This window comes from Anoplopoma fimbria, unplaced genomic scaffold, assembly GCF_027596085.1.
Source record: "Anoplopoma fimbria isolate UVic2021 breed Golden Eagle Sablefish unplaced genomic scaffold, Afim_UVic_2022 Un_contig_10756_pilon_pilon, whole genome shotgun sequence".
Taxonomy (NCBI): Eukaryota; Metazoa; Chordata; class Actinopteri; order Perciformes; family Anoplopomatidae; genus Anoplopoma; species Anoplopoma fimbria.
Window position 1 is genome coordinate 1 of NW_026549758.1, and position 10,380 is coordinate 10,380.

The following is a 10,380-nucleotide window of genomic DNA, read 5'->3' on the forward strand; positions in this document are numbered from 1 at the left end:
ACAAGATGTCCACTCTGCCAATATATATAAATATATATACATTACTTACTTGCCCTGATGGCAACAGAGATAATTTGGTCACTTTCTAGAGGGCTCTGAAAAAGCTAATTTTGCCCAAAAAGTACTTTTACTTTTATGTTCATCTTACTGATATTTGTTTTGCTTAAACTTATGTGAAATCTTAAAGGTAGGACCACACAGGCTTAATTAAACTTAATTGCATTACTTAATGCAGTAAAGTTAGACAATAACTTCACTTGAGCTTTGTAGTTTGAACATTGACTGAACATTGACTACAAAATAAATGTGAACTTTCAGTTATTGTTGTTGCAACAATCAATGTAATACTTTACAGTAAACTACTGCAACGTTTGCAGACTGATTTGTATCACCCAAAAGAGACGTTATCCAAAGACGATTTCATGTGACTTTCAGTTATTGTACTTTTTTTACAGCTGTCTCACTGGGATAATGCACTTAGACTCATGGGAGGAGTCTTTCTAAAGAAACGCAACTAGGTTTTGAGAGAAGACTGGTAGGTGGTACTCTAAAGGAGAGCTTGGTCAGAGTGGAGATCTTGTCCTACGCAGTTAATTAAACATCTGTTTTTTCTCTCCGTTCTTCCATGATGCATTTTTATGGAGCTTTGATCCTGTTGGTGACTGTGTCTGCAGGTAAGAACACTTTATGATGCATGTGCTTTAGCTTGTAATAGAATTTTCTTGTTTTGTTGGGTGGTTTTTTGTTTTTTTGGAGGGGAGGATTTTGGATATCATATTTCACAGTTTCTGTTTCCTCCTAAGTTTCTCTGCTCGTTCTCTTGCTGGAAATGATTCCAGTAAGATTTCCTAAAAAGTGCACACAACAATGAGCATTAGATTTGGAGCATGTTTGTGTATGTAATATTCTGTATTTGTGTACAGCATGTGGATTGAGATGCTACACATGTGTTGGCGAACACTGCACCGACACGATGACTTGTCCCACCAACTTTGACCGTTGTGCCTCCGTCAATATGAATGGTAAGTGGTTCTTCCACAGCTGATATTAAGCATTTCACATAGATTATCCGATCTGTTGCTGTGCTGATAGCCTGGCTTTAATTGTTGTTAAAGCTGAGTTTCTTTCCATCAGGTCTCTTCACCAAGAGCTGCATGAGCAGTATTTATGTATTGGCCCCATTGAAGTGCTGTAGCACGGACTTGTGTAACAGCGCCATCCCCACTGGTCCCAGTGTCCTCCTCCTGCTGGTATCCTCAGCCATCATCTCACTCTTTTCTCTGAGGCAGCGGAGCAGCAACAGCTTAACAATATCTGTCTTCTTTCATACCCAATTTCAACAACTCAAGAAGATTAAACTAATTCTTAATATGTAAAAGCTGACTGCAGGTCCATTTTTGTTCAATAAAAACACAATATGATCGACCATTGACTTGTTTAATTCTTCTGCATTTCACATCACTGTGTACAGCAAAAATAGCTTTGTTATGAATCATAATATGAATAATTAGAAACATGAGTGACAAACAGGACATAAAATATATACCATCATCAACAGAAAGCCAAATATGTGTAGAATGGATAATACTGTTGTCATCATGTGAAACTGATGTCAGACCTTAGTAATAAGGATTTTCATGTTTTCATGGAAGCTTAAGGTAATTCAAAATATGACGGGCATCCAGGAGGGCACTTCATGTTTGTGTGTGTACTTTGTTAGTGAAACTGGCAGCCCAGCTGGTGCATGAACTAAAAAAATCATGATACACAAGAATTTCAATGTTCTCTAATTGACAGCTTTTTATAGCAAGGAATATTCCTTAGCAATTCCTAAAGCCTGTTATCTGGGGGCATTTGGGAGTTTGCGCTTTGATAACACTTGTTGCTACTCACAGGTATGAGGTGTAAGGAATGCAAGGAAATATCAAGCTGTCAGAGTGAGTGAAATGCAAACTAATGAAGTTCTCTTTGCAGTATCAGAGCTACATATGCTCTGGTGTGTGAAAATGAAGCTTAGCGAAAGTTCAGTCAGGAAGACTAGCTTTACACTCCTGTTCATGCTCATTGCAGGTAGGTTCTAACATGGGCTTGGCTGTATTCAGGTGTTCCCTGTGTGAAGGGAGACACTGCAACACTTCTACTTAAGCATTTCAAACCCACACTTCCACCAGGTGTCCACAAGATAGCGCCAACGTGAGGATTTGTTTAGGTAGCAAAACAAATGTCAGATACGATAATACTATCTGCTACTGAATATGATTTTAATGTCACTTTTAGTTCCTCTATTTACGGATGAGGTCTACGTGACTTTCTGGTGTAATGTGTTCACTTTTGAAAGAAGACTGAGAAGTTGAGTTATGAAAGCAAAATATGAGATTTGGAAGAGTCCTCCTCTCACAGGGTCTAACAAAAGTCTGTTTTTCTCTCTGTTCACGATGCAGTTTTGTAGAGATCATGTCCTAGTTATAACTCAAAATTATTAAGTGTAAAAGTTATTAGTGAATCTATAAAAAGGAGTTGCCTCTGGAAGTTGAGAAGGGTGATAGGGCTCATGATTTTTGTGCTTTATTAAATGATTGATTGAATTTAAAGACTGTTTTCTCCCATTGTTTACACACTTATACTGGTACTTAAAACAAGATTAACACAACCTGCAAATCATTACGTTACTCATAAACGGAACCCTGAACCGATTATGCCAAAATACAAACACATTTCCTGCTTTACTTACACTCAGATTGCAGTTATTAACCACACGTTTTATCTTCACCACACATTTCATCAAAACACCACATCTAACATTTGGCATTCATACTAATGTTTTACATTCATAGTATTATATTTAATTGCAGTTTGCAATTCATTGCAGCCAACACACTCAAATGAAACCGCAGCTCAATTTTTAAAACTCTAAATGCATGTTCTACTATTATCTAATTTGCAAATCAACGTGGAAACTTTGCAAAACACTGCAGTCTTGCAGCTACCCAGTGTGCATATTTCCATACAAAATACTTTTAAAATACTACTATGGCCACCGGTGAAAAGACGTTCAAAATCGGTTCAAAAGTGAAAGTGTTATCACCGACTATTTGAAGACGTTGAGTGAACGTTCACATTCAGACCACATTTCAACGGGATTTGCAATTATGACATTATGAATTCTCTGCATTATGCTAATAATGGTATATCATCATTTCAGAACCCAACAAAAAAAAACAACCAAAAAAGACGTTATCCAAAGACTATGTTATGTCACTTTCACTTCGCTCCTCAAGGGTGCTACTTTCAAAGTTGTGGATGCAGTCTGAGTTCATGCGCATGAGTATTTCAGCAGTAGTCACACACTCGTATTTTACATGAATGTACAGACAGAATGTACACTGCTCCGTTACGATGTCCTGTGAGCATCTTGTTTGCAGCACAACATATAAAGTGCAATATGTATGCCTTTTATGTAAAACATTAAATGCGTTTAAATCACGTCGCCGTGTAGACCACATTTCAAAGACCAGTGTGATATGACCTTGGAGAAATACCTTCAAAATAAGTAATATCATCTATCTTTCAACCTACAACTGAACAAATCAATAATTTTGAAGCTTTTAAGTGTCTTATAATAAGCGTTTCCTTACAAGTGGCTATTGGAGACATTCATATTTGGCAGTTTGTTTGTGTTTACTCTGATGTGTCTCTGCATGTACTCTTACTGGAAATGTTCTGTGGTTGCAGAGTACGCTGAGATATAGGTCTGTGTGTATCTGTGCTCGTGTATCGGCGAGTGTGTGAGATATAGGTCTTCCTGCAACAGGAAACCAATTAACAGGGAAAACAAATCTGTTTAATCCAATGGTTTGTTCACCACATGTGACACTAAACTATCAAACTTGTGGCCTCCTCAATGCCATGTTTTAGGAATTGTAAGAGTTTCAAATAAAACGTCATGTTACCTGAATCAGAAAACAGGCAGGCAAACAGAAAAGACAAACTTATATTTAAACCTGCACTATTTTATGGATTAGATTCTCGTTTTGTTTGTAGTTGCTTGGTTTTCCTATACATATTGAATAAGCAGGGTTGCAGTGATCACAAGATCAAAGATTTACGTTGCCAACGACTGCTTCTACCTAATTGTTGTGTATGTGACAAAGAACAAGCTTGAAATTTGATTCTTGAAATGAGGTCAGGCAGAAACAGAGACATGCTGCAGGACAAGAGGGAGCGGCCGCTAGTGTAAGTCAAGGTGGCCAAGGTGGTGAGGGCATGTGGGAGAAGGAAACAAGCAAACAGACAAACAGACAAAACTGAAAGGAAGCAAACACACCTCAGTAAAAGAAAACCTAGTCACAAACCCATCCTGCCGAGCACTACATTATGTTACACCAAACATACAGTGTTTTAAACATTGGATTCAAAAGCCTCTCAAACAGATGTTCTCAAGATTACATCCTCTTTCAAACCTTTCTGGCATTGGTAAAAAGTAACTACATAGATTTACTCAAGTACTTTGGGCTACTAGTTACTTTAAAGGACTATCAGCATTATATAAAGTAGTTCAAATGTCCTTGATTGACCTCCATCAGCTGTAACATCTAAATATCTAAATGCTGTTTAAGTCCTAGAGCATTGTTAATAAAATTCCAATTAATTGACTATAAAATAAGATATCCTAAATCCCTCAAAATAATAAATAAACAACATTATAAAAACAAACAAATTCTATTACAAGCCAGGGCACATACATGGTAGACTGTTCTTACCTGCAGACACAGTCACAAAAATAGATTTTTAATTAATTGCATAGGACAAGATGTCCACTCTGCCAATATATATAAATATATATACATTACTTACTTGCCCTGATGGCAACAGAGATAATTTGGTCACTTTCTAGAGGGCTCTGAAAAAGCTCATTTTGCCCAAAAAGTACTTTTACTTTTATGTTCATCTTACTGATATTTTTTTTTGCTTAAACTTATGTGAAATCTTAAAGGTAGGACCACACAGGCTTAATTAAACTTAATTGCATTACTTAATGCAGTAAAGTTAGACAATAATTTCACTTGAGCTTTGCAGTTTGAACATTGACTGAACATTGACTACAAAATAAATGTGAACTTTCAGTTGTTGTTGTTGCAACAATCAATGTAATACTTTACAGAAAACTACTGCAACATTTGCAGACTGATTTGTATCACCCAAAAGAGACGTTATCCAAAGACGATTTCATGTGACTTTCAGTTATTGTACTTGTTTTTTTACAGCTGTCTCTCTGGGATAATGCACTTAGACTCATGGGAGGAGTCTTTCTAAAGAAACAGGTTTTGAGAGAAGACTGGTGGGTGGTACTCTAAAGGGAGAGCTTGGTCAGAGTGGAGATCTTGTCCTACGCAGTTAATTAAACATCTGTTTTTTCTCTCCGTTCTCTCCATGATGCATTTTTATGGAGCTTTGATCCTGTTGGTGACTGTGTCTGCAGGTAAGAACACTTTATGATGCATGTGCTTTAGCTTGTAATAGAATTTTCTTGTTTTGTTGGGTGTGGTTTTTTGTTTTTTTGGAGGGGAGGATTTTGGATATCATATTTCACAGTTTCTGTTTCCTCCTAAGTTTCTCTGCTCGTTCTCTTGCTGGAAATGATTCCAGTAAGATTTCCTAAAAAGTGCACACAACAATGAGCATTAGATTTGGAGCATGTTTGTGTATGTAATATTCTGTATTTGTGTACAGCATGTGGATTGAGATGCTACACATGTGTTGGCGAACACTGCACCGACAAAGTGACTTGTCCCGCAAACTTTGACCGTTGTGCCTCCGTCAATGTGAACGGTAAGTGGTTCTTCCACAGCTGATATTAAGCATTTCAAATAGATTATCCGATCTGTTGCTGTGCTGATAGCCTGGTGGCTTTAATTGTTGTTAAAGCTGAGTTTCTTTCCATCAGGTCTCTTCACCAAGAGCTGCATGAGCAGTATTGGATGTATTGGCCCCATTAAGTGCTGTAGCACGGACTTGTGTAACAGCGCCATCCCCACTGGTCCCAGTGTCCTCCTCCTGCTGGTATCCTCAGCCATCATCTCACTCTTTCTCTGAGGCAGCGGAGCAGCAACAGCTTAACAATATCTGTCTTCTTTCATACCCAATTTCAACAACTCAAGAAGATTAAACTAATTCTTAATATGTAAAAGCTGACTGCAGGTCCATTTTTGTTCAATAAAAACACAATATGATCGACCATTGACTTGTTTAATTCTTCTGCATTTCACATCACTATGTACAGCAAAAATAGCTTTGTTATAAATCATAATATGAATAATTAGAAACATGAGTGACAAACAGGACATAAAATATATACCATCATCAACAGAAAGCCAAATATGTGTAGAATGGATAATACTGTTGTCATCATGTGAAACTGATGTCAGACCTTAGTAATAAGGATTTTCATGTTTTCATGGAAGCTTAAGGTAATTCAAAATATGACGGGCATCCAGGAGGGCACTTCATGTTTACTCCCCCGCCCTCGATTGTTTGTGTGTGGATGTGTGTGTACTTTGTTAGTGAAACTGGCAGCCCAGCTGGTGCATGAACTAAAAAAGATCATGACCACACCCTACACAAGAATTTCAATGTTCTCTAATTGACAGCTTTTTATAGCAAGGAATATTCCTTAGCAATTCCTAAAGCCTGTTATCTGGGGGCATTTGGGAGTTTGCGCTTTGATAACACTTGTTGCTACTCACAGGTATGAGGTGTAAGGAATGCAAGGAAATATCAAGCTGTCAGAGTGAGTGAAATGCAAACTAATGAAGTTCTCTTTGCAGTATCAGAGCTACATATGCTCTGGTGTGTGAAAATGAAGCTTAGCGAAAGTTCAGTCAGGAAGACTAGCTTTACACTCCTGTTCATGCTCATTACTCTGTCCCCTTGAATACTCGATCAGGTGATTGGGGGGGCGTTCACGGGAAAAAATAACCAACCAGTTTCGGCCATGGTTTCCTTTAGCCGATCACATCGATGCTGTCAGAGTTTAAAAATATGCTCTCTGCTGCGGCCAGTTGTCATTTCAGCATATTGCAGACGTGAATGGATGCATTTCTTACCCTTTTCTACATCTCGTTGTTGGTAACTGAGACTATGTCGGATCCAAGTCAGGACTTAATATCATTGTTCAACCGGAGCGGTTACATTGATAGGAAGACGAAACACGCAGGGACGCACCAACGTCGTTGCCAAGGTGCGGACAGTCCCACAGCCAATAAGAACGGAGAAGGAGCCCGCTCTGATTGGTCTCAGCCGGTGCGGCCCACAGAGGCAGGGGAGAGCAAAGTTATGAGCAGATATGGGTCAGAGCACTTCACCTACATATAGCTGACTGGCTATTAGGACAGTTTTGCCAAATATTACAGTAAAGAAATTAATTAATTAATACCCACCCTAGCTTTAATATCATTGTTCAAGCCCTCTGTCTCAGCCGGTAGATCGCGGTGGGTCACCAGCACCAGTCCTTCCTCTCTCCCAGCTCCGCAGCAGTAAATCTTCAGGTAGCCGCGATCCAGCGATCCTCCCCGGCGTCCGCGCCGTGCGTAAAGGAGAGAGATCAGGCTCATCAAAGCTCTGCAGGTGAAGACGAAGTAAGTCGATCCCGTACTCTTTATCGACGGCAACTCCTGGCAGACTACGCCGTCATCTCCACGCGTCAGTCATGGGTTCCTCCATCCAAACCATCGATGCTCGCCTCCAATACCAAGGAACGCTGCAGCTGTAGGATACTACATCGTGAGGCATCCACGACAACCAGGACTCATGCGCAACAAGCCGTGATGCTAAACATCCGCACATGACAGTTTCAGGCTCCAAGCCGCTAAAAACTAGAACTTTGTTTCTGCTGCCTCTTGTACCGGACAGAGGAGACATCCAGGCGTCATGACGCACGTCTGCAGCAGTGGCGTCACTAGGCTGTTTTATTCGGGGCTAAAGCCCCGGATCTAATTTGATTAGCCCCGAATCTAATTTTTTGGTAAAAAAAAAAAAAAATCGAAAAAAAAATCGACTTTCCGACGGTCCTTGAACGCCCCTCATTTACCGCACGAGAACAGAGCAACAAGTGCGTCAGTACACTTCAGCAGCCAGTCTCTCACTGTTTACAACAGGTGAGTAGTGAGCACAAGCCCTAGATTTCACAATGTCTTTATTATATGTCAGTAATTAAAATGTCTGTAAACGTTTTGAAAACCTTACTTATGGTAAATGTATATAATGTTATAATTGAATGCAAATGTATATCATGTACTTTGTCTGCAGCTAGAATGCTCTAGCTAGCTAACGTTAATGACTAGTAGTGTGATGGACCAGAGGCATTAAGCCTGCTACTATATCTATTATTTTCGTCTGTAGTCTAAATGACCGCTTTGTACATGAAAGTTGATGACAATAATATGAAGATATGATATGAAATTAAAAGAATAACAGTTAGAAATATTTATGTTAATACATGATTCTCATGGCAACAGGGAATGAGACCGGCTGCATAAGTGTACTGACTCATTTATGTTTGTTAACAGAGAATTATAACGACATCTGCTGTAGAGTCCCAACCCCCTGGGACCTGCAAACAACAATGTCACAAAGAAGGATTTCAATGTTTTTTGCTCCAAAAGTGGTTGGCAGCCAAGGAGGTAATGGGAATAGAAGGTTTTTTTGTTGTTCTTGTTCTTGTTGAACTCTTTAAGCATATAATGGCACATCCTTCATTTTCAGGTATGATAGCAGATAAGGATGCAGTCAGGGTTCATGCAGGAGACCAAAGGGAGGAGAGTGCAAGTTCAGGTACCTGTAGGCTATGTTAAGAGTGTCTATGTAACAAAGTCGACCTGGTGAATTCCCTCTCAGTATAAAAAGAGGTAAAGACCTCCCACTTGCGCCAAAAAATAGGTCGTTTTGTCCTTGGCATAACTAATAGCACACACGTTTATTTGGTGGTCAATTGTGGTCGCAAATCAGAGGACCTGGTTTCGAGACCAATGAAGGCAAATTTTTGATTCTGTGGACTTGGCCCAAGCAACACTCTTTAAAGATGCAGTCCTTGACACACTGAAATCCATCCGAACCAATGAAATGGCAGACAAGCTTTACAATGAAGCAAAACACATCTATGATGCCAACAACATATGTGAGAGTCACAGTGGTCGCAGGCACAAGCAGAGGGTGATGGAGGACTTTACAATAGAGTCCACCATTGGGTACAAGGGCTCATCTGGGCACAGAAGACCAGCTGAAACAAACTCTGTTGTACCCATGTCTTGACCGTATGGTAACTGAGCTAAACAGCAGATTTTCTGATGTGGGGGCAGAGTTTAATGCGAGGCATTCAAGCTTGCAACCCAGAACTTTAGCCCGGAAAAAGGCCGTTGATTTCTTCTGTGAGGATTCCCTAGAGCTGATTGCAACACATTATAAAATGTCATTGAAAAAAGAGGAGATCCTGGTGGCAAAGCAGTTCCTTTCTAGAAGAAAGAGAGAAGGTGCCGTTTCTGACATGGGCAGTGTTTACAAGCTACTTCACCCAGACATGTTCCCAACCTTGAGCTCAGTTGTCCAAGCAGCCTTGACAATACCTGTCAGCAGTTGCACGTGTGAGCGGTCGTTCAGTGTACTGCGCCGTGTCCACACCTGGCTGAGGAGAACCATGGGCCAGGAGAGGCTACATCATTTGGCTATTATGGCAGTGGAGAAGGATGCGCTTTGTGGCTTAGACCATGGTGAAGTCATTGACCGGTTCGCCCAAGTCAAACCGAGGAGATACCCACTTGTGCTCAAAGGACAAAGGTCCAAAGAAAGGAGCAAGAAACAGTGAAACGAGTGAAAATAAAAAGTTCACTACAAACAAGAAATGAACAAAGAAAGACAATACATGTAGAGTAACAGTTAATAATACACAGACAAATGTACAAGTATACACAATATGGAAAGTGTAAAGTAAAGACAGATATACTGTAGAAGAAAAGAAATGAACAAAGACAAACGCATGACTACAGAAAGATAAGATGTTTAAAAGGCTCTTGCCTTTTAAACATCTTATCTTTCTGCATTTCTGCATTGTATACTTTTTCAGACATTGTTTACTATTGTGAAACTAATAAAAATATGTGAAGAATACATATATGACTATGTGACTCATTTATTATCTAAATGTTTAATGTTGGTGCTTATGAATGAGGCACTTTTTTGTTAAGACAAAGGGAAGTTTGTGAAAATCTATATTTTTACCATTGGTATTAATAAACTGCATACATTGTTTATTTTGTTATTTGTTATTATTTTCAAAAATTGCATGCGCAGTTACGTTTTGGCCCTGGGCTAAGCCCGGATCTTTCAGAA

General features: G+C 39.4%; 2 protein-coding genes across 2 annotated transcripts; both read left to right on the forward strand.

Moving 5' to 3' along the window:
- The first annotated feature begins 582 nt into the window (after nucleotides 1–582).
- Nucleotides 583–1,418, forward strand: LOC129114885 (three-finger toxin MALT0070C-like). The gene is made up of 3 exons (XM_054626771.1): nucleotides 583–674; nucleotides 924–1,022; nucleotides 1,135–1,418. Exons 1-3 carry the CDS (start codon nucleotides 626–628, stop codon nucleotides 1,374–1,376), a joined length of 390 nt encoding a protein of 129 aa, XP_054482746.1. The 5' UTR covers nucleotides 583–625; the 3' UTR covers nucleotides 1,377–1,418.
- Nucleotides 1,419–5,335: 3,917 nt separating this feature from the next.
- Nucleotides 5,336–6,227, forward strand: LOC129114884 (lymphocyte antigen 6C2-like). Its single transcript, XM_054626770.1, has 3 exons — nucleotides 5,336–5,479; nucleotides 5,731–5,829; nucleotides 5,945–6,227. Exons 1-3 carry the CDS (start codon nucleotides 5,431–5,433, stop codon nucleotides 6,091–6,093), a joined length of 297 nt encoding a protein of 98 aa, XP_054482745.1. The 5' UTR covers nucleotides 5,336–5,430; the 3' UTR covers nucleotides 6,094–6,227.
- The last annotated feature ends 4,153 nt before the right edge of the window (nucleotides 6,228–10,380 follow it).

Coding starts and splice junctions, on each gene's coding strand:
- LOC129114885 (XM_054626771.1), top strand. CDS start 626: ATGATGCATTTTTATGGAGCTTTGATCCTGTTGGTGACTGTGTCTGCA. Junction 675..923: donor GTTGGTGACTGTGTCTGCAG/GTAAGAACACTT, acceptor ATTTGTGTACAG/CATGTGGATTGAGATGCTAC. Junction 1,023..1,134: donor TGCCTCCGTCAATATGAATG/GTAAGTGGTTCT, acceptor TCTTTCCATCAG/GTCTCTTCACCAAGAGCTGC.
- LOC129114884 (XM_054626770.1), top strand. CDS start 5,431: ATGATGCATTTTTATGGAGCTTTGATCCTGTTGGTGACTGTGTCTGCA. Junction 5,480..5,730: donor GTTGGTGACTGTGTCTGCAG/GTAAGAACACTT, acceptor ATTTGTGTACAG/CATGTGGATTGAGATGCTAC. Junction 5,830..5,944: donor TGCCTCCGTCAATGTGAACG/GTAAGTGGTTCT, acceptor TCTTTCCATCAG/GTCTCTTCACCAAGAGCTGC.